Below are 27,639 nucleotides of genomic sequence, written 5' to 3'. Positions count from 1 at the left end.
TGCATTCCGCCCCTATCAGAATGCAGACACCATGGCCAAGATCAAATGCAAGACCTCAAGCTCAACAGCGAAATGTCATAGTCACTGAGTCATCGTGGTAGGTAAAAGCCAGCTATAAAGATGCAATGCTTCATCCAACACCTCAGCTAATCACTGTAGCAGCACAACCAACTCACACTCAAAACAATTCCAGAGGGTGCAATGCTGATGCACCATAACTTGAGGAACAGACCAGGTGCATGGACACATGCCCACAGTGCAAAACCTTGCTTAGTGCATTAGCTCCTTTTCCCGACTTTCCTTTTATTTTTTGCTTCCCTTTTACACGAAGTCCGAACATCATGATGCTCCTTTTTCTATTTCTCTAATTTCTTAAAAAAAATCTCAAGAAAAATCTTGGTCCATCCAGCATGACCAGGGTGTCTACCAAGTTGACATTTCTAAATTCCCAGAATTTTCCAGGTTTTCCCTGAGTGCCTTTGCAAAATTCCCTGAGTGATTCAGAACTATGTTTTATGTCAAGACAGGCTGAAACCATATCACCCGATGCTATCACTCTCTAGTAAGCATATGAAAAAAAAAAAACGACTTAATTCAATTTGAATACCAAGGAGTAATGTTTATGTTATTAAAAAAGAGAATATAAGGGAGGGGTTAGTAAAATGCACAGCAAATAAAATGTCTTCAAAAAAAATTGCAAATGGAGTCAGCAATTCTCAAATACGAATAAAAAGGAGATGCATACAGGAGCAGATATTTTCGAATATGAGCTATTTATATCAACTGATAGCAAGCTCAGTGGTATGAGGCCCGAACTTTCTCACAATTAAGATTCTCTCTCAAAAGCTTGTAAGTCAACCTCAACTGTCCTGGCATACCATCAGCCTGCGCACGATGCCTCAGTGTTGTGTTTCACTGCTTTAAAGAGCTTACTTTGGTTTGGATTAGGGACACCTGCATCTCGGCATTAGCCAACACTTTGTTTTTTGAGCTCAAGCTCCCTAAAAACAGCGGCAGCATGCTTCCTTTCCCGTTCAGTCCTCAATGCGTAGGTCCTTTCTGTTCTTGTCCTACGGACCATTTGAAGCATCTTCTTGGTCAGTTGCATAGTCCACATCCAATTTTTCTAACTCCCTAAGGGCCGCAAGAACCTCCGAAAAATCGGTCAGTTGGAAAAAATAAATGCATGTCATTAACTGCCCTTAAGGGGTCAAACCACCACAGGCACATTCTAAAAGGCTCTGAAGGCCTGTCAGTACACGTATTAAGCATATCGGTACTCGTACTGTGACAGGAAATACAGGGTGCACACGTGTTTCATTAAGGAATACAAACTGTGTCCCGTGGCAATAGCCCTTTCCCATGCTTATTATCATCATCATCATCATCAGCCTGGTTACGCCCACTGCAGGGCAAAGGCCTCTTCCATACTTCTCCAATTACCCCAGTCATGTGCTAATTGTGGCCATGTTGTCCCTGCAAACTTCTTAATCTCATCCGCCCACCTAACTTTCTGCCGCCCCCTGCTACGTTTCCCTTCCCCCGGAATCCAGTCCGTAACCCTTAATCACCATCGGTTATCTTCCCTCCTCATTACATGTCCTGCTCATGCCCATTTCTTTTTCTTGATTTCAACTAAGATGCCATTAACTCGCGTTTGTTCCCTAACCCAATCTGCTCTATTCTTATCCCTTAACGTTACACCCATCATTCTTCTTTCCATAGCTCGTTCTGTCATCCTCAATTTAAGTAGAACCCTTTTCGTAAGCCTCCAGGTTTCTGCCCCATAGGTGAGTGCTGGTAAGACGCAGCTATTATACACTTTTCTCTTGAGGGATAATGGCAACCTGCTGTTCATGATCTGAGAATGCCTGCCAAACGCACCCCAGCCCATTCTTATTCTTCTGATTATTTCAGTCTCATGATCCGGATCCGCGGTCACTACCTGCCCTAAGTAGATGTATTGCCTTACCACTTCTAGTGCCTTGCTACCTATCGTAAACTGCTGTTCTCTTCGGAGACTGTTAAACATTACTTTAGTTTTTTGCAGATTAATTTTTAGACCCACTCTTCTGCTTTGCCTCTCCAGGTCATTGAGCATGCATTGCAATTGGTCTCCTGAGTTACTAAGCAAGGCAATATCATCAGCGAATCACAAGTTACTAAGGTATTCTCCATGAACTCTTATCCCCAATTCTTCCCAATCCAGGTCTCTGAATATCTCCTGTAAACACGCTGTGAATAGCATTGGAGAGATCGTATCTCCCTGTCTGACGCCTTTCTTTATTGGGATTTTGTTGCTTTCTTTATGGAGCACTATGGTGGCTCTGGAGCCGCTATAGATATCTTTTAGCATTCTTTCAGTATTTTTACATACGGCTCGTCTACATCCTGATTCCGTAATGCCTCCACGACTGCTGAGGTTTCTACTGAATCAAACACTTTCTCGTAATCAATGAAAGCTATATATAAGGGTTGTTTATATTACGCACATTTCTCTATCACCTGATTGATAGTGTGAATATGGTCTATTGTTGAGTAGCCTTTACGGAATCCTACCTGGTCCTTTGCTTGACAGAAGTCTAAGGTGTTCCTGATTCTATTTGCAATTACCTTAGCAAATACTTTGTAGGCAACGGACAGTAAGCTGATCAGCCTATAATTTTTCAAGTCTTTGGCGTCCCCTTTCTTATGGATTAGGATTATGTTAGCATTCTTCCAAGATTCCGGTACACTCGAGGTCATGAGGCATTGCATATACAGGGTGGCCAGTTTTTCTAGAACAATCTGCCCACCATCCTTCAACAAATCTGCTGCTACCTGATCCTCCCCAGCTGCCTTCCCCCTTTGCATAACTCCCAAGGCTTTCTTTATTTCTTCAGGCGTTACTTGTGGGACTTCAAATTCCTCTAGACTATTCTCTCTTCCATTATCGTCGTGGGTGCCACTGGTACTGTATAAATCATTATAGAACTCCTCAGCCACTTGTACTATCTCATCCATATTAGTAATGATATTGCCGGCTTTGTCTCTTAACCTGTACATCTGATTCTTCCCTAGGCCTAGTTTCTTCATCACTGCTTTTAGGCTTCCTCCGTTCCTGAGAGCATGTTCATTTCTATCCATATTGTCACGTGGTAGTGACGTTAAAGAACACAGTAGCAGTACTGTAAAAGACAAAACTAGCTTTTATTGGGCGAACCTGTGCCCACAAAACAGGCTACACTTAAAGCACAACGATAGCGGCGAACACAGTCGGCGATCGTCGAAAATCTGATCAGCGGGTCAAGCGCGTTGGCTTTTATAGAGCAGTCATCGAATGTTCCAGACTAATCGTTGGGACCCGCGTGCCTTCCACAAAGTTCTACACCATTCGCGTCAGGTGATGAAATCAGATAACATAAGGTTCGGCGACAACAGACAGCGGATAGAAGCATCGATAACTTTCCAGAAACTTCGGATACATGCAGGCGCGTCCCGCGCTGTGCGATAACATTTCTTTTAGGCGGCGAAACGCGGTAGGCCGATAAAGATAAGTACACGTGTCATTACCCCCCTCTTAAAAAGCATCGACCCGATGCTGCAAACAAGCGAAAGTAATAAACAAAAGCACTCGTAGCAAAGAAAACAACAAAAATAAGGGAGTTCGTCAGCGTCCGTAATAGGGTTTAAGGCGCACCACGTGGACCACTTCAGATCGTGCGCGGCACCACTGTGAATGCGAAATGCCGTCTGGCACGACCTCATAGTCCAGAGCACCAATACGTCGTACGACCTTGTAGGGTCCGAAATAGCGTCGGAGTAGTTTTTCACTGAGTCCTCGTCGGCGTATCGGGGTCCATACCCAAACGCGGTCGCTGGGCTGGTACTCGACGAAGCGTCGTCGGAGGTTGTAGTGTCGGCTGTCGGTCCTCTGCTGGTTCTTGATCCGCAGGCGGGCGAGCTGTCGGGCTTCTTCGGCGCGCTGGAGATAGGTAGCGACGTCAAGATTTTCCTCGTCAGTGACGTGCGGCAGCATGGCGTCGAGCGTCGTCGTCGGGTTCCTGCCGTAAACCAGCTTAAATGGCGTGATCTGTGTTGTTTCTTGCACCGCCGTGTTGTAAGCGAAGGTTACATACGGCAGGACCGCGTCCCACGTCTTATGCTCAACGTCGACGTACATCGCCAGCATGTCGGCGAGGGTCTTGTTCAGGCGTTCCGTGAGACCATTCGTCTGCGGATGGTAGGCAGTTGTCCTCCTGTGGCTTGTCTGGCTGTACTGCAGAATGGCTTGCGTGAGCTCTGCTGTAAAAGCCGTTCCTCTGTCGGTGATGAGGACTTCTGGGGCACCATGTCGCAGCAGGATGTTCTCGACGAAAAATTTCGCCACTTCGGCTGCGCTGCCTTTTGGTAGAGCTTTAGTTTCAGCAAAGCGGGTGAGATAGTCCGTCGCCACGACGATCCACTTATTCCCGGATGTTGACATCGGAAACGGCCCCAACAAATCCATCCCAATCTGCTGGAATGGTCGGCGAGGAGGTTCGATCGGCTGTAATAATCCTGCTGGCCTTGTCGGTGGTGTCTTGCGTCGCTGACACTGTCGGCGGTCAGACGCGGCCAGTAATACCTTGCCTGTATTCTCGACAGCGTCCGGGAGAATCCGAGGTGCCCAGCGGTTGGGTCGTCGTGTAGGGCGTGCAGTATTTCTGGACGCAGCGCTGACGGTACAACAAGAAGGTAGCTGGCGCGGACTGGTGAGAAGTTCTTCTTCACGAGCAGGTTTTTTTGTAGCGTGAACGAAGACAATCCACGCTTAAATGCCCTAGGGACAACGTCGGTGTGCCCTTCCAAATACTCGACTAGGGCTTTTAGCTCCGGGTCTCCTCGTTGCTGTTCGGCGAAGTCTTCTCCGCTTATTATTCCAAGGAAGGAGTCGTCATCCTCGTCATCTTGCGGCGGTGGGTCAATGGGGGCGCGTGATAGGCAATCAGCATCTGAGTGTTTTCGTCCAGACTTGTATGTTACAGTGATGTCGTATTCTTGTAGTCTGAGGCTCCACCGTGCCAGCCGTCCTGAAGGGTCCTTTAAGTTAGCTAGCCAACACAACGCGTGATGGTCGCTGACCACTTTGAATGGCCTGCCATATAGGTAAGGTCGAAATTTCGCTGTAGCCCAAACGATGGCGAGGCATTCCTTTTCGGTTGTAGAATAAATTGCCTTCCGCTTTTGACAATGACCGGCTAGCGTAAGCTATCACGTGTTCATGTCCATCTTTTCTCTGGACTAGGACGGCACCGAGGCCTAGGCTACTGGCGTCAGTGTGGATTTCGGTATCGGCGTGCTCGTCGAAGTGCGCAAGTACGGGCGGCGACTGCATGCGTCGTTTTAGTTCTTGAAATGCGTCGGCCTGCGGCGTTTCCCATTTGAACTCGACGTCAAATTTAGTTAGCTGTGTCAGCGGCTCAGCGATGCGTGAAAAGTCCTTGACAAATCGGCTGTAGTAGGCACACATGCCAAGAAATCTACGCACTGCCTTCTTGTCGGTGGGCTGCGGGAACTTTGCGATGGCAGCTGTCTTTTGTGGGTCAGGGCGGACTCCAGACTTGCTGATGACGTGGCCTAGGAACAGTACGCTCATTGTACGCGAAGCGGCACTTTTCTGGTTTCAGAGTGAGCCCTGATGACTTGATGGCCTCTAGTACTGTGTCCAGCCACCTAAGGTGATCGTCGAAATGTCCGGCGAATACAACGACGTCATCCAAGTAAACGAGACAGGTCTGCCACTTCAATCCTGCTAAAACCGTGTCCATCACGCGCTGGAACGTTGCAGGCGCCGAGCACAGTCCAAATGGCATAACCTTGAACTCGTAGAGGCCGTCTGGGGTGATGAAGGCGGTCTTTTCGCGATCTCTTTCGTCGACTTCTATTTGCCAATAGCCAGACTTGAGGTCCATCGAGGAGAAGTATTTAGTGTTGCAGAGCCGATCCAATGCGTCGTCTATCCGTGGGAGGGGGTATACATCCTTCTTCGTGATCTTGTTCAGACGACGATAATCGACGCAGAAACGTAGGGTTCCGTCCTTTTTCTTCACCAGGACAACAGGGGATGCCCACGGGCTTTTCGACGGCTGGACGATGTCGTCGCGCAGCATTTCGTCGACTTGTTCTCTTATAGCTTCGCGTTCTCGCGGCGAAACTCGGTAAGGGCTCTGGCGGAGTGGTCGAGCGTACTCCTCAGTGATTATGCGATGCTTGGCGACTGGTGTTTGTCGAATCCTCGATGACGTCGAAAAGCAGCCTTTGTATCGTCGGAGCAGACTTCTGAGCTGCTGTTGCTCAATCACGGGGAGACTTGGATTAATGTCGTAGTCTGGTTCGGGAATTATGGTCGTCGGGGTAGATGCGGCGGAATCCGAGAGGACAAACGCATTACTGGTTTGCAGAACTTCCTCGATGTACGCGATCGTCGTGCCCTTGTTGACGTGCTTGAACTCCTGGCTGAAGTTTGTCAGCAACACTTCAGTTTTCCCTCCATGCAGTCGAGCGATCCCTCTTGCTATGCAAATTTCACGGTCTAGCAGTAGACGTTGGTCGCCTTCGATGACACCTTCTACGTCAGCGGGTATTTCGGTGCCGACCGAAATAACAATGCTAGAGCGAGGCGGGATGCTCACTTGATCTTCGAGCACACTCAAGGCGTGGTGACTACGAGGGCTCTCCGGCGGTATCGCTTTATCTTCCGACAGCGTTATTGACTTCGACTTCAGGTCGATGATTGCGCCGTGTTGGTTTAGGAAGTCCATACCGAGAATGACGTCTCGTGAACACTGTTGGAGGATAACGAAGGTGGCAGGGTAAGTCCGGTCATGAATGGTTATTCTTGCCGTGCAGATTCCAGTTGGCGTAATCAGGTGTCCTCCAGCGGTGCGAATTTGAGGGCCTTCCCATGCAGTCTTAACCTTCTTCAACTGGGCGGCGATGTGTCCACTCATGACGGAGTAATCAGCACCTGTGTCCACTAAGGCGGTAACTGCGTGGCCGTCGAGAAGCACGTCGAGGTCGGTGGTTCTTGGTCTGGCGTTGCAGTTAGGTCTTGGCGTCGGATCACGGCTGCGTCGTGTTGAACTGAATCCGAGAGGACAAACGGAACGTCGCGTCGTCAAGTCGTCTTTCGTCGGTGTAGTCTTGGCTTCCTGACTTCGTCGGGACGGCGGCGGGTCGTTATTATGTCGTCGAGGTGGTCTCTTCGTCGTCTTCGGCGGCGGCGGAGGATCTTCGTCAGTTCGACGAACAGCAACCGCACCTCCATCGGTTGCTGCTTTTAGTTTTCCGGATATGGGCTCGTAGAGCGGCCCCGGGCTGGGCCGGTGTATGGTCGGTGCTGCGGCGACAGGTAGCGGCCTGGTGAGGGCGAACGGGACGGCCGTCGAGGGCTCCACTGAGTAGCGGCGAGGTAATCGGCGATGTCACGTGGGCGCTCGCCAAGCTGTGGTCGCGGCGCGTTGACGGCGAACCCTCTCAGTCCCAAGTCGTGGTATGGGCATCGGCGGTACACATGGCCGGCTTCTCCGCAGTGATAGCAGAGTGGGCGGTGGTCGGGCGCTCGCCAAATGTCCGTCTTCCTCGCGTAGGTGCGGTGGGCGACGGGTGGGCGTGCTGGTGGCAGCGGCGGCGGATGACGGAATTGCGGCGTTACAGGGCCCTGGCGCGGTCGCGGAGGGGTGCCTTGACGGCGTGCGACAGCGGCGTAGGTCATTGCTTCCGGCTGGGGCTGTGGTGATTCTGGTTGCACCTCAGGAACTCCAAGTGATCGGTGCACCTCTTCTTTCACGATGTCGGCGATCGAGGCCACTTGAGGCTGCGACGAAGGCAAGACCTTGCGCAGTTCTTCGCGCACAATGACCCTGATGGTCTCGCGCAGATTGTCCGTGGCCAGTGATTGAATTCCTGCGTAGTGGGTAGAGCTTGTACGGCGGTTGAATTGCCTGTTCCGCATTTCGAGTGTCTTCTCGATGCTGGTGGCCTCGCGAAGGAACTCTTCTACGGTCTTCGTATCATTGCGCCGAAAAGTTCTTCCTTCACACCACGCATGAGAAGGCGCACTTTCTTCTCCTCGGGCATATCCGGGTCGGCGTGGCGGAACAGACGGTTCATTTCTTCCGTGAAGATGGCAACGTTCTCGTTAGGTAGCTGCACTCGGGCGTCCAGCATGGCTTCAGCCCTTTCCTTGCGCACGACGCTCGTAAAGGTGCGCAGGAAGCCGCTACGGAAGAGGTCCCATGTCGTCAAGGTCGACTCCCGGTTCTCAAACCACGTTCTGGCGGCATCTTCTAAGGCAAAGTATACATGCCGCAGCTTGTCGTCGGAGTCCCAGTTGTTAAAGGTCGCGATTCGTTCGTACATCTCCAGCCAGGATTCTGGGTCTTCAGTCGCTGCTCCATGGAAGGTCGGTGGGTCCCGAGGTTGTTGTAGGATAACGGGGGATGCTGGGGCAGCCATTGGGGTTGTTTTGACCACGATCTTCTTTGTCAACTCAGGTAGGAGTCCGTGCTCTGGGGGTAGTCCTTGCAGTCTGCGGCTAGCACGCTGGTCTTGGGCGATGTTGGTTTTGTCCTCGGGCTTCGGGCTTGGATCGCGGCTTTGCGGGGGCGTTCGGTACATGAACGCAATAGCACCTCCACCAGATGTCACGTGGTAGTGACGTTAAAGAACACAGTAGCAGTACTGTGAAAGACAAAATTAGCTTTTATTGGGCGAACCTGTGCCCACAAAACAGGCTACACTTAAAGCACAACGATAGCGGCGAACACAGTCGGCGATCGTCGAAAATCTGATCAGCGGGTCAAGCGCGTCGGCTTTTATAGAGCAGTCATCGAATGTTCCAGACTAATCGTTGGGACCCGCGTGCCTTCCACAAAGTTCTACACCATTCGCGTCAGGTGATGAAATCAGATAACATAAGGTTCGGCGACAACAGACAGCAGATAGAAGCATCGATAACTTTCCAGAAACTTCGGATACATGCAGGCGCGTCCCGTGCTGTGCGATAACATTTTTTTTAGGCGGCGAAACGCGGTCGGCCGATAAAGATAAGTACACGTGTCATTATTATACTTCCCTATGTCAGCTGTCTTACGCTTGTTGAATAACTTGGAAAGTTCTGCCAGTTCTTTCTAGCTGTAGGGTCAGAGGCTTTCATACATTGGCGTTTCTTGATAAGATCTTTTGTCTCCTGCGATAGCTTACTGGTATCCTGTCTAATGGAGTTACCACCGACTTCTATTGCAGACTCCTTAATGATGCCCATTAGATTGTCATTCATTGCTTAAACACTAAGGTCCTCTTTCTGAGTCAAAGCCGAATACCTGTTCTGTAGCTTGATCCGCAATTCCTCTACTTTCCCTCTTACCACTAACTCATTGATCGGCTTCTTATGTACCAGTTTCTTACGTCCCCTCCTCAAGTCTAGGCTAATTCGAGTTCTTACGATCCTATGGTCACTGCAGCGCACCTTGCTGAGCACGTCCACATCTTGTATGATGCCAGGGATAGCGCAGAGTATAAAGTCTATTTCATTTCTAGTCTCACCATTTGGGCTCTTTCACGTCCACTTTTGGCTATCCCGCTTGCAGAAGAAGGTATTCATTATACGCATATTATTCTGTTCTGCAAGCTCTACTAATAACTTGTTATACTTGACTGCAATACTTTTGCGTACGCTTCGCCAAGTAACATTTCTGTACAGAGGCGAAGCTGACTTTCGGGAACCGGCATTATACAACCCACCGTGCTTTCCAAGCTTCTAAGCCAATCGCGAGGACCACAAAGGCGGAGTCCATGCCATTGCTGACAGCAGCGAATTCTTTCAATTGAAAACACGATATCCAACGGCAAGAAGCTTCACAGCGAACGTCGAAGCAGCTAGGCCTAGCGTTGCCTCAGCGGTGGCTACGGCTGCTAGCGGATCTGCATGCGAGAGTGCCGGTTCGAGGCGGCGAGGTATTCAAAATGGCAGCGGTGGTGGCTTTGATTAATGCCGTTTCGGACCTGGGGTCACGGCAAAGCATCCAGAAAATCGGACGGCGAATAGTTCATGCGTCCGAAATTTCAGACTTTCTGATACATTGACATCTATGGGGTACGTGGTGGTGCCGCGAAGCCATCCAAATTATCGGGAATCCGGAAAGTCGGTCGTTAAGCTGTACACTGGCAACTCCTCCAGGCGACGATAGGGCGTCAAAGACGATTCATTACGATTCCTGTCTGTTACGCGAGCTAGCATTACCGCGACTTTCGACCCTTTCAATAAGATAACAGCTAATTTTCCCTGCTAGAGGCACAAATTCCCTGAGTTTTTCCAGACTACTCAAAAGCCCTGAGAATTCCCGGTTCTCCTGGTTGGTAGACACCCTGATGACACAAGCACTTGTTCCATTTCCCCTTTCTGTTTAGTTTTTTAGAGAAGAATAAATACAACCTCCTCACGCACAGCATGTGTCTGCCCCTCTACAACACACTGCCTGAAAGGAAGCCATGCTTTTGATTTTGCACTCCCACAAGAACCAGTCATACTGTGAGTGTTGCTTGCAATGTCGGTGCCTATTTTTCACAAGGGCACAGGGGACGGACTTACCAGCATTGGCATAGTCCAAGTCGTCTTCACCACCTCCGATTCCTCCTGCAGCTGGTTGCTGGCGGTGGTTTGGCCGTGCCAGTTTAGCCCGCAGTGCCTTTCCGCCATGGCCAATCAACAGATCATCACCATTGTTTGGCACCTTGTTCAACAGCACCTTGTAGTTTGCACCGCCCTCCAATTCGTTCCCTTCCTCAAGACCCATGCCATCCACGGCTTTTTTGACAGCTGCACCTACTACTCCTGCTCCGGCATGAGAGCTCAAAGCCTTGGCTGGGACAGCGCCATCACCTACTGGTATCTTTTCCAGGCCAGCCACGTTGTCCAGCTGTCAGAGAATGCATCGTGTGACACAGTCAGGGTAAGATAACTTAGGGCTCAATAGAAACGGAGAACCTGAATCTCACCAAGCCAAACAAGACAAGTGGATCAGACTTCAAGGGACCAACAGTGGTCAAACAAAAGATGCAACTAGAGCCACCCTCTGACATGTAGACTTGTCTGTCAGGTCAACAACAGCTTTTATTAGTGTCGCTTGTTTCCATGATGACGATAAGTCTACTTGTTGAGATGTTGACCCCTTGTTCTACCTTGAAATCCCGCAGCTATTCAGTGAATGTTTATGTACCAGATGCAGTATGCATGCACGTGTGCACATGTGCATGTGTAGAGAAAGACGGGGACAGACAGACAGAGATATAGATAGTAGAGTTGTTCAACAAACCAGGCAACAAATGAATGCAACAAACGAATGCAGCAAATGAATGAAAATTACTTTCCCAAATTTGCGGTAATCTTGCGCACTGACCTTCATTATAGGTTGCATATTGTGTGTGCATTGTGCAACTGTCTGTAAGCAAATTTTAAAGATCATCTATGGCAGGCAGCATGATTCTGCTACCTGAAGTAAAGCACTTCGAGGAGGCAGACATTAATTAGGTACTTCAGTTTCAGTTTATTCAGTTTCAGTTTATTGATGCGCTTGAAATGTTTTACAGAAAAAGTAACTCTAGGAGGTCCCATAGTCAAAGACTGGGAAGGGACCTCCAATTTAATTTCACTAATTTACTTAATGGGTAAATTTTCATTAACTAATTTTCTAGCTAATCACTTCAGGACACATGTTGCAATTGATGATTGAAACAGCACATAAAAACATGAGAAGACACAAAGGAGCGCGAACAAGGATATATATTATGTCCAAAGCACTGTGCATTCCCTTGATTGTTCTTAGAGACCCACGTGTTGCTATTCGGACACATGCAGCCCCGACTTAGAGCAAGTGGGTACTTACAAGCCCACCTAAGTCATCAAGAGACTGTGCAGGTTGTGCAAGACCATGGTTCTTGGCATCCACCTAAAGATTTAAGAAAATTATGTAGCCTACAACAGACCAAATGTCAGCAACATATAATTCATGTTATATTACCAATCAGCAAAGATGCAAAAAAGCTCTCCTATCTCCAAAGTGTACCTGCTTGAAATTATAAGCAATGTGCGACAACACATAATTAACGCAGAAACAAACCAGTATAACACAAAAAAAACTTCATGGTCAACTAACAGAACTTGTTACCTGCCACTCCGCATTGTCCAGCAACTAATATCAATAGCAAGTTCTGATATCATCATTTTTGTATTAATACTTTTTCAGTGTGTACTGTTACATTTTGTTCTGCATGTATATTAAGCACGTAATTGTACCACTTGTGTTATGTACGTACATTGATACACCATACGAATTCTACTGCTTGCCTATTTTTGTGTAGCTATCCTTGGACTTGCACTGTAATTATTTTGAGCAGTCGATTGAGCGGCTCTGTTTCATGGTATATTTGTTTGATCCAAAGTCTGTACCAACATGTTATTGTACCCACCCCTGTTACAATCCCACGAAGTATTGACAGTATCTTGAAATTATTAAAAAGATTAAAAAAATAAAATATTACTTAAAGGGACTGATGACTGGTCTGAATGTGTTGGCCTGAATGCATCGCACAATGCATGAAAGCGCACATGCTGTTGTACATGCGCAAGTTTGCGAATAAGTATCCTAAGTTGTGTGCTCTCCCTGTGAAGTGGATGCCAGCATCACAGTATTACACCTGGCTACGACAACACACTGAGTTGAGTCTCCCGTGTGCCACTTCACTTTTGAGAATTTAACTTTGCTTGGCTAAAAAACACTCCTGACTAGTTGATGTCCTTAACAATTTGGAAAAGATGACTCGCAGGAACATTGGCTTAATAAACAAAGTAATGCTTTCTCACAGCTATGGCCACACTTGTCATCTGTCTTCCACCAATGCTGGTGTATAATCACTATCGAGCTTATCTATCGCTTTCTCAGCATGCTTCCAGTGAATGACTACATTTTTATTGCAGATATAAAAATCCTTATAAAAAATGTTCCACAGTGTTTCCAGCGTTACCACTTCCTGAATGGACACTCTAACTGGTAAAATTTCCATTGCACTAAAAGAAATGGGTACCACGAAAATTGGTTGTCAGTACCTTTAAGAGAAAAAAAGACTGCTTATTCAAAAGGGTGGCATGACTGTCCTACCCAGAGAGCATACAACAGCTATGTTTTCACATAAAGTAGCTGCTTCAAAGACTGTGAAGGTGCAACACTGCAAGGAAATGTGGAGCAGAAACAAAGCCTGCACTCTTAATGAGGTGTGAGCTCACATACCCACTTTGTTCACCTTGGCTGCAATACATAAATGGGCTAGCCTATATGTTGAGCTTCTCCTCATTATTCCTGTGCGATTGGCTAAAAAGCAACAGGTTATAAATACCTATCGTGGTTGCTCCTTGTTTGATAATTTGTGATGCAAGCCATCAGAGTACTTGACCCCCAGATGTATCAATGTATCACCAACTAGCCTGCCAGCAAGTTTTATTGGAATCCACATAAAAGCATCTCTGAAGGACACCATGCTATGACACAAAACTGCTCACATGACCCGAGAAACAAAATTTAAAACAACCTCTCTACATCTATATATATATAAAAAAAGCCAGAGTAATTTATATTATGACAAAAGCATTACATTTACATGCTAAAACATTCACCTCTTTGTCATACTATATATTAACTGAATATGCTAACAAATCAAGCATCTGATCCTTCCAATCCTTTACATGTTTTCGAGAACATACTTTGATGTGTGGGTCTGATCAGGTAGCGTGTTAGAAAAACAGAAGGCTCTGGTCACTAATCAGCTCTAAAGTTAGTTGACATTTTGGAACCCATGTAGGTTACCTTTTCACAATGCAGCTGACACTAGGACAATGCATCAGTAATGGCCAAAGAAAGAAACATGACAGTGAAGTTATTACTCGAATGCAGGTGACAAACCAAACCATGAAACTGACAGATGCCCCAGTTTATTGCCAATAATTATGTCACATGCTGCATACTAAAACTGATGATGACCTTGCGTTGGTTACACTGTGAAGAAACCCACATCGGTTTCCGAATTGTCAACTCTTGACCTGGCCAGTGAGCACAAGACTATTTTTTTAATGGATGCGCTACTTTTTATGTGGTGCGTGGGTCGCCACTTGAGGACTGCGGAACATTACAAGCAATGTTCGCATTTTATGTGATCGTTTCATGCCCATTTGTTATGCTGCTGTTAAGCTGTCTTGTGTCACCTACAGCTTACAAGCGATGCATGAATATATGCATACATGCCAGTATACGCTTGCCTGCACATGCATTTGTGTACACATGTAGCTACTGCTTTCTGATTTTAAAATAACATGGAAGTATTGACTGCCTTATTGGTGAGCAGCTTATGACAGTACACATCAGTAAAATTAGAAAGAATATAAGCATGTGAAAAAAACCATTGTGGTGTGAGTGTCATCACGTAAGTACCAGTTGTGAGCTCATTTCTGCTATCATACATCATGCTAAGCAGAGTCGTGTGATGTGCTCTGGCCATGAAGGTACAAATCAGCTACCACTTTCTCACTGTTGCTTCCTACCACAATTTGCTGCTATATTTGCAAGCAGGGAAAAAGAACCTGCTACTGATGGCAGTATAAGCATACAAGAAGCAAGGATAGGCAGAGAACAAAAGTCTAGCAGGCAATGTACTCACTAGGATAGGCCCATTACACATGCCTATTCTTGCATATTCCACCAATGTGTTTTATCTTGGAGGACTGACTGACCAGCCAGTTGATTATTATAAAGAATTGAATTATTGTAAAATTGCACAATTGAATAAGTAATAAATAAATAAGTAGAAGTCACACCAGTGCAGCTGGTGGCTGCGATTTTGCAATGCTGGGTGCTGGCAAGACTGGAGGTGCCTGGTTCCCAACAGCAGGCTGCAACTGCATAGGAGGCTGTTCTGCAGGCTTCACTGCCGACTCCTGCAGCTCCTGGGAGTGCCCAGCGATGGCAGGCTGTCCAGCAGGCTTCGTAAGGCGCCCCACCATGGGAAGTAATGCAGCATCAAGAGGCTTGTGGCTTTGCTCCAAGGCAGCATGCTGGCCTAAGTTCGCTTGTGCAAGCTGACCCTTTGCTTGGAGCAGTGCTTCCGAGTTCAATCCAAGCTGCTGTGGTTGTTTGTGCATAGGCTGCTGCTCTTTCTGAACTGCAGGCTGTGCGACAGGTCGTGCTAAAGGCTGTGCAGGTGGCTGCTGTGAAGGCTCTGCTTGTGATGCAGGCTGCAAAGACACTTGAACTCCTGGTTGCGACACAACCACAGGTTTCTGGCCAACTGGCTGCGCTTGGTTTTGTGGTAGCACAAATAATTCGCTGTTGCCACGGTTGACCTTATCCTCTGGCTGAAACGATGGTGGCATGGCGTGAGCAATAGACTTTCCTGGTGCGGCAGGCATCCTCCCCTCATTATGGGGAACCGTTGGGCTCCCCTTCACAGCCTGCTGAAGAGCTGACTCATTGGGACGTCCCAAAACTTGTTCGGCAGGGGCTGGATTCCTAGCATTGTTGGCGATGGGTCTCAGACTGTCACTGGCCTCGCCACCAACAATGACCTTCATATGGAGAGAGACAAAGCAAAGGGGAAATTAGACTGTGGAGTGAAAGAAAAGCTGTGCTAATGCTCATGTTACAATAATGCAGCTACACCGCTATAGAAGCTACGTCCACAATGATTGTAGACCATCTAGTATAACTCATTTTGCTACTGTATATGCTAGCAATTTCACAACTTGCTCTGCCCTGCAATAGCAGAGACTTCACCCAACAGCTGCTGGCACCTGAAGAGTATGCGTATACAGAAGATATGCACTTCAAGAGACTGCATTGCCACTGCTGAAACATTTTCCTCTCCAACTTGCAGCAGCATCATACTTCCTTAGATGTCAGTATAAATGTTACAACATCCCATGTAATGTTTGACTTCCTGGAAGAGCCAACATTCATAGAGGGCTGACTGTGTAAAATGTGGATAGTGGACTATTACTGTTGCGGAGTTCTCAGTTACTTCTGGACTCTTAATGCATCACATGAAGAATCATCGTAATCTCCGTGTGACCAGACATGAATATTTCTGTAATTTCCAATTAATCCCCAAGTGCCTTTTGAGCATTCGCTTTTTCTGAAAATGCAAAGAACCACCAGGATTATGAAGAAAAAGATGAAACGATGGGTCGAGGTTGAGGCTAACCTCATTCACCCATTGTTGATTAGTGAAAATATTGACACTTAAAACGTGCTGCAGGTATCTTAACAGACATATGACTGGACCTATGCTACAACATTGATCAATATAAGTGCGCTGGAAAGAAAAGGGCTTAAAAAACATTGAAACAAACGCGCCTCGGTGTTTGTTCACAGCCCCAGTTTTGAGGTCACGTCGTTGGTTATTCTCTTTTTGACAGTAGTAATGTTTCACATTACACAAGTTTATCGAGTGCCCAGGCATTTTCCAAATAAACTGCAGAAGTATTTTTCTGAGTTCACAAGTAGAGTCTGCTACTCTGTTTTTAATGAATATGAACGAACTAGGCTACATCTACAACCAAGAGAACAATTTAGCCTGAATGAGATGTGCGGTATATCTGGCAGTACTTGGTCATTCGTGCAAATTCCAAATTATTTTGCCGCACCAGGAGGCACAGCTGTCCAGAAGCATGAGTTGCTGAGTAAGCATGCAGGGAAGCTAAATAGGGTGTGCACAAACAGCAATTTTTGAGACCAAATCGAATAGCACCAGAAGGGAATCAAATAGAATTGAATATCAAACAATTTTTTAATAATGGGCAGCCATTTTCACAATTGATGTAAAGCGGTATTCACTTTCTAGTATTCATAAGGTTGGCCAACTTTCTGTCATTACAATGTACATTATCAAATGTTGTTTACCAAAATGTACGAATGGAGCATTAGGAACAATTAAGTGGTTTGCTTGCATATACAGGACTTTTTGGAAAGTGCGAATGATCCCTGTAACATAGCCTGTTGCACTTTATAACCTGTTGCACTACGCAAGTTCTCAAGTTTTATGTGTTTGTTATGCCTACGGGGATGAAAATTATCGCACTTTGGCTCCAATTTTATGTTTGACTGCACATAGTTGACAGAGTAAAATATTCCAAAACATTTGAAAAATATTCATATTTACAAATAGTGACTATTCAATTGGAAGACTTAATCAAATAGGACACTATTTAATGCATTATTCGAAAGTCTAAAATACTTCCACACCCAGAAAATTAATGCACAGGTTGCAGTTACTTAAATGAAATATCTTAGACTTTGTCTGCATGCACATTTGTTGTTTCAGTTTAGGCATGACATTTTGTATCTCTGGATCTTGCTATGTTAAAATTATTTTAAAAAATAGTGCCAGGCACAGTAATGTGGAAACACATAGCTGGTTTTGTAACGGGACACTAAAGATAAAAATTATTTGAGCTGTGTTAGTAAATTATCCATCTAAAATAATAAGAAAGGACTTGCAGTGAGAGGCTTGGTAAGTAAAAAAAGATGCAAAAATGAAAGAACCGCAGTTTTCACAGCGTCTGCTCTGGCCTAGCTAATTTTTCATTAATAAAGATGGACTACATTGTATTCTAAGAAAGCCAGAAACTGAAGTTATCAAGTTCAAAAACTTTTACTGAGCTGCAACAGCCCAAATACTTAAATACTTTGAAATTTGTGATGTCACCTGACATAAAAGCTCTGGGGTTCCCTCGTGATATAAAAAAAAAGGAACTTTGACCATTATTTTCTCTTTTATAATCAATTATATACCATGAAATTAAAGAATATAAAGTTTGAGAGAATACTATGTCATTTTAAGCCGAGTAGTGTTTCTCTTTAGTGTTCCTTCAATATTAGTAGCCAGTTTCAGTACTATACTATATATTGAAGTGAACACACCACATGTGTTGCTCCTTTGTCCTACAACATTCAACGTCAAAATTACAACAGATAATTTTTCACTTGTTTAAAAAGCTGCACAAATGAACATACTTTTAGATCTCAGTGCACTAAATCTACTGAGGGATATAAAAGTTGCTTACCGTACAGGCTCCATTTAAACGTTTGCATATTCAGACGGGAAGAATCTCAATATTTGAACTAATATTAAGAAATATGGTGTTTTTCTCCATATTCAGTCTATTAAAATGTTTAAGCTATTTGGGTGTCTCTATCAAAGTTCTCTGATATGGCTCCTTAATGCACACTTTGACTGGTGGGGGTGGGGGGGGGGAGGAAGTCGGTAAGTTTCCACCTAGTGGACACGTCCATTTCTACTGCTGCTGAAGTTCTGATTGGCTGGGCTGGGGTATGCATCAGAAGGAGACAGATGCCTCCAGCCAATCAGCACTTCAGCAGCAGACAGAATGGACATGTCCACTAGGTGGACACTTACAGAATACCCCCCCCCCCCCCCACCTTCTGCTAAGTGTACCAAATGTGCCACATTACTTGTGATATGACTAACTCCCTTTGTGAGCCAACAACAGGCCGGGAACATGTCAAAACAAACGTTGCGAGTTTCTTCAATGTCTACTATCAAAACATACCAGCTGGCATTGTCATAATGTATATAAGCAATCATCATCAGTAAATAACACAGCATGTGTAATCTGCCTGCCTACATATCTCAGTTAAAGTTGACAAGCTCTTTCCTAGCCTTCAAACAGGTTGACATCTCATAAAAAATATATGCTTAAGAATTGGCTCTCCGCCTAGCTGTTACATACTAAAAGACAAATTTAATGTTGAAAACATATAAACAAAAGCAAATAAATGTGAACAATACAGGCTGAAACTGTCGAGTGATTCTCTAAATGTGGACACACAAGTAAGTGTACAAGGAAAGTAAGAAGCATGTGCACGGGGTGCACTGCAGTAATGTACGCCTCTCAAGAGAACCCATTTGTGGAATCTTTTGGAATAATCGCTCTACCATTTATGCGGTCATCACTACCATCCCCCTTTTTTATTGTTGCTTTAAACAGCATGGCCACAGGCCTGCTTTATTCTACTAAACTTTCAATCCAAGATTATCAATAATGTTTTAATCTGGGATTAAAGTTTAGTGATGGTCATGCCTGTCAGTAATGCTGCAAGGAGGCTCAGCTCAATTTTAGTAAGTTAAACAGGGCACAGTACTCCCCCATCTGGAATAACTACTCTGAAAATAGCGTGTGCAGGTGAGACCGGCTAAAGCACTGCACAGGCCAGTTTTTCTGGCCCAGAAGTGCCACGTGTTGGCCCACCGGAGCCCAGCCTGGTAGCTTCAAGCCTAGCCTGTGCGCAACCCAGCCCAACCCAGCCCGGTTTTGCATTAGCCCCCAAGCCTAAAGAAGCATAGTCCAGTTTTTAGTTATTTCAAAAATACCTGCTGCACAGAGTTTTTTGCTAGCAACAGATTTCACTGTGCAGGTTTTCAGTGAATTTCTTGCTGACAAGTGAACAAGTTAAATAGAAAGAAGAAAAAAATACCCCAGGAGCTGTTCATTATGCTGGTGCTTAACTATGTGATACGCATGAATGTCTGTGCTATGCTTGTTAAATAGTTGTATGGCAATATACTGAGACGGTATAGGTGGCTATACTTTGGAACACATCGCTAGGCATTTCCTCTTACTCTTGAATATAGAAAAATATAAATTTAAGGATGCTGGTCTAATGGCTAACACTGCACCGCTGCTAGAAGCTCTTCTAGATTCATTATTTATAAACAGGTAGGTAATGCTCATGTGCGACCATATTGTCACATGAAACACAAAATTCTCATTACTTTACTCAGCTTCATTCTAATTTCAATTTTTCAGCCTGCAATTCCAGTATGCAGGTTTCATAACATGAACACATTTGGGCTGTTTACATCGCAGGCAATGTAGACAATGTAGTTTCTTTTCTCTTTCCTCCATCAAGTTAAGAAGCCATACTTGATCGTTCAGGCTTATTCCCAGCAAACCTGCATTGTGCCAGAAAGAATGACTACAAGGCAATAAACGTGAGGAATACACTATTTAATGAGTTAAAGCTTCGTCCAAAAATAAAAATGCATTGTGGAATTAAAATTTTCTTAGTTCTGTTCTACTTTCCATATCCCCTTCACTAATGTTGCAAAATTTTGCAGCATCTGCATTGGATGTATTTATCTAAGAAAGTTTGAAATCTGTAGTTTGACTAGCTATGCGATAAACTACAGCAGATTGTTCAACTCGCTTGAACAAATAATGAAGAAATTAAATGGAAGCCAGTAGCGAATTGCACTATGCCTGAGCATCAACTTACTTTGTATATTCTAGAAATTATTTTTCTGCTACATCACTGAACTATTTCATTTTTCTAAGAAAGCATTTAAATGATGCTTTCTTTTTTGTTTTTTAATTAAAATGATTACATGTAGGGCAATTCAAGATGGCAAGTCAGTCACTGCTGCCAAAAGTCAAATTTTTTGCAGAGACATAAGATTGTCCAACGAAAGCAGGTCTGCTCTTGAAGAATGTAATTAGCTGCACTGAAATTTATTTCACTGCTTGCACCTTTGGCTGCTATACTAAATAGACAGTCTAGAGAATTCTTTTCTGTGAGCCTCACGCTATTCAAGCAGGTTTCTACTCTCTTCAATGCCATCGAAATACTAACTCGTCACCGTCTTGTTCTGATGGTCACATCTTGCCACTCTTGAAATTCATCTTTCGCCACCACTCCCCCATCTGGCTAATGGGCTTCCCCTTGTTGGCAGCTTGAGCTGCTCCCAAACTCATCACACTACCTGCATTCAAGCATCATGTTGTTCGTCGCTCATCTGAGTATGAAGCTCACCTCAAGGAATTCGAGGTCTTAACAACCTGGGAACTACCAGAGTTTAATAGTGTTACAAAGACGAAAAAAGTGGGGCATAGGCGGCTGCTGGTATCGTTTTGCCAGAAGTCAAGGGGTGCCGCTAACGTGCACAGATTGGTGGAGTGTACAGCTGCTGTGCAGTAGCCTACCTGCCCCTGCTTTCCCCTATTGGCCAACAGGCACAACTCAACCAAAATAATTCAAGGGTGGCAATTTTTATGGTCCACAGTTTCCTGAAGTTATAGATACCATGAATGTGGGCCGGATGAGTGACAAACAAAAGTATAAAACTGCCAATGGAACGGGCACCTGTCACATCTGTCGGCAGCAGTGCACTATGGAGCTTTCTTGTGCTTGTTTGATCCCCGATGATGAGCAAAACAAGAATAAGGTAAAAGCAGGAGCCAGCATTTCGACAAGTGGACTTGTCTTCTATCTCCCGCCTTCCCCCTATTTTCCCTTGTTTGATTCCTATTGCTTGTGTTTTTCTGTGCACTGAGGTACAGTTTTGTTGTGCAATGTTGAAAGGCCATTGAAGATTTGAGGCAGGAGCTATAAGATAAGTTTCAAGAAGTCAATTAGCTGAATGCAGAAATCCAGCAGATTCTAAAACTAAACCAGGATCTTCATGCTGAGAATGCCAAGCTGTCATGCAGAATTGAGGAACTTGAACAATATCAACGCATTAATAACATTTTGAGATAAAGGGCATTCCACTTGATGGCAAACCACTAATCGTTGGAAAGCAAATTGGCGAGCTGATTAAGGTAGAGGTCTCAGAGGCTAATATCGACATCTGCCACTGAGTGCTTACTGCTCGACGTGATGAAGCAAATATTATTGTTCAGTTTATCCACAGGGCTAAGAAGAATGCCTATCTTAGCAAAACCGAAAAAAAAAAAAAAAACGGAATGGTTAAAGGCACTGGGCTATCAAACATCCTCAAAGGTGTTCGTAAACGAACACCTCACACACTATGGCAACCAACTTCTTGATGCCGCAGTAGAAAAGAAAAAGAAATTGCGATGGCGGTTCGTACGGATGGCTGGTGGCAAGGTGTTCATACGCAAGGATGAAAATTCGCCAGCTATTCGATTCGCCAGTATGGAAAATGTTGATAAGATGACAGTGTGAGCACCATGGCTTTCTTCTTTTTGAAAGTACAGTTAGTTTCACTGTATGAACTGTAGTTTCACAGTATGAACATAAATATAAATATGTTGTCAGACGGCACATCATCCCGACAGAGTGCTGGTCTAATCAATTTGTTCATGCGCACAAATATGATCTCCAAACCCACCAATCTCATGGCGCAGCAGCTACTTTACTTGATATATGTATAACCAATATACACCCAACTGAGTGCACTACAGGACTGTTATCCGCTAAGATAAGTGATCATCTGCCTGTATTTTTCTGCATTCCTTATGTGCACAAACGAGGGGAACGAAGGATAAGAACAGTGACTCGTAGTTTTTATGCAAGAGCATTTAATAATTTCCGTTCCCTGATCCTGTCAACAAACTGGTCATGCGTATTTGAAAACCAAGATACAAATGCGGCATACGAGTTGTTTCTTTAATAAAATGAATATGTGTTACAACAAAGCATTTCCGTTGAAATTGTGCTATCAGAGGAGCAGGAAAATATGAAGACCTTGGATAAATGCTGCTCTGTTAAAAATGATAGCAAGAAAAGACAGTGTGCACAAATGTTTACCGATTTCAAAATATAGATAGGGTCACAGCTGAATTGAAGCAAGCGAAAATTAAGTACTATGAACGGTTATTTGCTAAAATAAAGAATAACCCTAGAAAAGCTTGGAATGAAGCTAGAGACCTAACTTCTACGAAAAGACAGAACACAGAGATAAACATAAGGACAGCCATTGATGTATTGACAGGCAGAGAAGTAGCAGCTGCTTTGAATGAATATTTCGTTTCCAGTACCCAACATCCCAACAGGGAGGAACCCATGGCCACACCTATGTTAACAAATTCAGTCTTACTAACTCAGCGATACTTACAGGTGTTACACCGGTTAAAGTTGTGCAACTACTGCTTAAAGTAAAAAACAATGTTTCTGCTGCTGGGTATGATGATGTTAAACCAGTACCAATGAAATATATAGCGGATATACAAATATATCCTCTGGAATAAGCTGCGAATAATGAACACCTTCTTCAGGAAGCGTTGGAACAAAAAGTGGACCTGGAAAAGCCCTAATGGTGAAACAAGAAATGAAATTGATTTTATACTTCCTGCCGATCCCAGCATAGTGCAGGATCTAGAAGTGTTAGGTAGGGTAAAGTGCAGTGGTCATAGGTTAGTTAGTGCTAGGATTCACCTCAATTTGAAGAGAAAAAGAGTAAAATAGGTCAAGAAGAAACGGGCCAACCTAGACGCAGTAAGGGTAAAAGCATACTAATTCAGGTTGGCACTTGCAAACAAATATCCAGCCTTAGAACAGAGAGACGAATATGACACAGAGGTAATGAATGAAAACGTAATTGGGTTGGCATCAGAAGCAGCAACTGAAGTGGGAGGTAAGGAACCAAGGCAACCAGTAGGTAATCTCTCCCAAGTAACAAAGGACCTAATAAAGAAACGACAAAAAATGAAAGTGTCCAACTCAAGAGATCAGATAGAATTTGCGGAACTGTTGAAACTAATCAACTAGGAGAAAATAAGTGATATTCGAAATGATAACGTGAGAAAAAACGAGGAAGCAGTAAAAAATGGACGCAGCCTGAAAACAGTGAGAAGGAAATTAGGCATCGGACAAACCAAGATGTACGCACTGAAAGATCGGCAGGGTAATATCAGCAATCTTGAAGATATAGTAAAAGCAGTAGGATAATTCTATACTGACCTGTACGGTATCCAAAGCAGCCCCAATACCTCCATTCGAAATTGTAATGAACAGGTTACAGAGGCTCCTTCTATAACTAGCGATGAAGTTAGAAGGGCCTTGCAAGACATGAAATGTGGAAAAGCAGCAAAGAAGATGGACAGCCAGTCGATTTAATAAAAGATGGTGGAAACATAATGCTTGAAAAACTAGTGGCCCTTTATATGAATTGTCTGTCGATTTCAAGGGTCCCAGAGAACTGGAAGAATGCAAACATTATACTAATCCACAAAAAGGGAGACGTTAAACAATTGAAAAATTATAGGCCCGTTAGCTTACTCCCAGTATTATATAAAATATTAACCAAGATAATCTCCAATAGAATAAGGGCAACACTGGACTTTAGTCAACCAAGGGAACAGGCAGGTTCCAGGAAGGGATGACATGCATGTCATCAATCAGGTAATTAATAAATCCGCAGAGTAAAATCAGCCTCTCTATATGGCTTTCATAGATTACGAAAAGGCATACGATTCAGTTGATATACCAGTAGTCATAGAGGCATTACGTAATCAAGGAGTACAGGATACTTACGTAAATATCTTGGAAAGTATCTACAGTGATTACACAGCTACCTTAATTCTCCACAAGAAAAGTAGGAAGATACCTACAAAGAAAGGGGTCAGACAAGGAGACACAATCTCTCTTATGCTATTCACTGCGTGCTTGGAAGAAGTATTCAAGCTATTAAACTTGAAAAGCTTAGGAGTAAGCATCGACGGTGAATATCTCAGCAACCTTTGATTTGCAGATGACATTGTCCTATTCAGCAACACTGGGGATGAGTCACAACAAATTATTGAGGACCTTAACAGAGAGAGTATAAGAGTAGGGTTGAAGATTAATATGCAGAAGACAAAGATAATGATCAATAGCTGGGCAAGGGAACAATAGTTCAGGATCGCCAGTCAGCCTCCAGAGTCTGTGAAGGAGCACATTTACCTAGGTCAATTACTCACAGGGGACCCTGATCATGAGAAGGAAATTTACAGAAGAATAAACATGGGTCGGAGCATATTTGGCAGACATTGTCAGATTCTGACTGGAAGCTTATCGTTATCATTAAAAAGAAAGGTGCACAATTGATGCATTCTACCAGTGCTGACATATGGGGCAGAAACTTGGAGACTGACAAAGAAGCTCGAAAACAAGTTAAGGACCATGCAAAGAGTGATGGAATGAAGAATGTTAGGCACAACGTTAAGAGACAGGGAGAGAGCAGTGTGGATCAGAGAGCAAACAGGGATAGCCAATATTCTAATTGACATTAAAAGAAAGAAATGGAGCTGGGCAGGTCATATAATGCGTAGATTAGATAACCGGTGGACGATTAGGGTAACAGAATGGGTGCCAAGAGCAGGGAAGCGCAGTCGAGGACAGCAGAAGGCTAGGTGGGATAATGAAATTAAGGAATTCGCAGGCACTAACTGGAATCAGTTGGTGCAGGACAGGGATAATTGGAGATCGCAGGGAAAGGCCTTCGTCCTGCAATGGACATAAAATAGGCTGATGATGATGATGATAATTGTACCTGTCATAGTTCACACCATAAATAGAATGTTTGAAAGTGGGATCTTTAGAGATCTAACCATAGCACGAGTATACCCTATTTAAAGGAGGTGATAAACATTTAATGCAAATTACTGGTTCATATCTGTTTTATCTGCTTATCAAAGGTGTTTGAGAGTGCCCTGAATATTAGATTACAAAAATTGTTTAGTAAATATAATGCAATCAGTGACGTGCAGTATGGTCTATAAAAAAAATAAATGTTGTGAAGCAGCTCTTAATATTAAACCTAAAATAATAGCAAATATTGAAAGTAGAGTGTATACATTAGGTTTATTTGTAGACCTCAGGAAAGCCTCTGATTCAGTATGCTACAATTTATTATTTAGCAAATTGGAACAGTATGGTGTACGAGGTATCATATTAGAACGTTTGACATTACTTAACCAATCGTTATCAATATATCAGTATAAATAATGATGTTTCATCTTTTGTGGAAATCATAAGTGTTCGACAAGGATCAATACTTGGACCTCTTGTTTCTAATTTATATTAATGACCTGTGTGACATTCCCGAGTCTCCTCAATTAGTTATGTATGCATATGATACTAACATATTGTTATGGGGAGAAAAAGACGTACAATATATATATATATATATATATATATATATATATATATATATATATATATATATTGTAAGCATTATTAACGCATTTTTTCATTCTTTTCATTTGTACATAGCCATCATCATCTTCCCTGTTCTTCTTTGCGCATGAGCTGGGGCATTGCCTTTTTTGTAATAAAAAGCGCTGGACAGCTTGGTTGGTCTCGGTCTTATAAAGTGGTGGAGGTACGTCAAGACCCCGATGCCCTCTCGCATTCCCGTCCTCCCTGGAGCTACGTTCCGCCAACATCTTTATCGATTAGACGAAGTTCTCAAGTGCCTTGCAAATGCTGGTCTCCAGATCAATACAAAAAAATGCAAATTTGCAAGCAAGACCATAAAAGTACTGGGCCAGGTCATCTCAAAAGATGGCATCTAGCAAGACCCCGAAAAGATTGGTGCTGTTCTCCAGTTTTCTTACCCCCAGCAACAGAAAGATCTATGCAGTTGCCTCGGCTTGGCATCATATTTTCGTTAATTTATGCGCAACTTCGCTGCAATAGCAGTTCCTCTACACAAGCTACTGGTTACCGGTGCCTCTTTCACACGGACTAATGACTGCGAGTCGACTTTTCAAGCTCTTAAGCAACATCTTACTTCCAGACCAGTGCTTCGCCACTTTGATGGTCGAGCCCCCACCACACTCCATACTGACGCAAGCACACAAGGTATTGGCGCAGTACTTCTGCAATGTAATGCAGCCTCTAAAGAGCAAGTTATAGCATATGCCAGCCGAACACTTTCTCCAGCCGAGCGGAACTACACGATTACAGAGCAAGAGTGCCTGGCTATCGTTTGGTCGATTCAGAAATTTCGCCCATACCTTTACGGCCGCCACTTCACCATCGTCACCGACAATCATGCTTTATGTTGGCTGTCATCAACGAAAAACATCTCAGGATGCTTACAATAACGTACAAGTCTGGAAAAAGTCATCATGATGCAGACGCATTGTCTTGCTGCCCACTCTTGCTCTCTCCTGGTAATGCGCCGTCGTCTTCCCCACCACGTGGTTCTGATGCCACGCCTGCCTCACACCAGCTCTCGATAACGCCCCTGGACCAAGTTACGCTTTCATCATGCTCCGATTTCGTCTTGCTTCAGCGGGCCGACTCCTACTGTCGAACTTTCATGGATCGCCTTAGTGGGTTCGCCGAACCACCCAACAGCCGCTGGCAACGCCAACTTCGACATTTCCGCCTTCAAGGTGGCGTGCTACACTGCTACATTTACCACCCAACAGATCACCGGTGGGTCCCAGTTCTACCTCGCTGCCTTCGCCTGAAAATATTAGAGGCACTTCACGACGACATATCGGCTGGCCACTTAGGCTTCCACAAGCCTTACGATCGCATCAAGACCCGCTGCTTTTGGCCTGGCCTATCCACAACGGTGGCCAAATAAATTGCCTCTTGTGCGTCATGTCAGCACAGCAAACGCTCGACATTCCCTTCTGCCGGTTTACTACAACCTCTCCCTTGCCCGGACACACCTTTTGAATTTGTTGGCATTGATTTATATGGTCCCTTGCCTTTGACACCCTCCAGTCATCGTTGGATTGTCACTTCAGTTGGCCATTTAACAAGATATGCCGAGACTGCCCCTCTGCGATCCGGTACCGCTTCTGAGGTCGCTGAG

General features: G+C 44.5%; 1 protein-coding gene across 5 annotated transcripts in view; it reads right to left on the bottom strand.

Annotated features, from left to right (window-relative positions):
• LOC126520921 (uncharacterized) overlaps positions 1-27,639 on the bottom strand; it is a 117,588-nt gene that overhangs the window by 8,803 nt on the left and 81,146 nt on the right. For all 5 annotated transcript variants that reach the window (XM_050169751.3, XM_050169749.2, XM_050169745.3 and 2 more), the window contains 3 exons: positions 14,885-15,631; positions 11,907-11,969; positions 10,613-10,940 (listed from right to left, as the gene is read on the bottom strand). In XM_050169751.3, coding sequence (XP_050025708.1) covers positions 10,613-10,940; positions 11,907-11,969; positions 14,885-15,631 — 1,138 coding nt within the window. The remainder of the gene's footprint in view (positions 1-10,612; positions 10,941-11,906; positions 11,970-14,884; positions 15,632-27,639) is intronic.

The sequence above is a fragment of the Dermacentor andersoni genome, chromosome 3, assembly GCF_023375885.2.
Source record: "Dermacentor andersoni chromosome 3, qqDerAnde1_hic_scaffold, whole genome shotgun sequence".
Lineage (NCBI taxonomy): Eukaryota > Metazoa > Arthropoda > Arachnida > Ixodida > Ixodidae > Dermacentor > Dermacentor andersoni.
The sequence above is the reverse complement of the archived record's forward strand: the minus strand, read 5'-3'. Positions and strand labels throughout refer to the sequence as shown.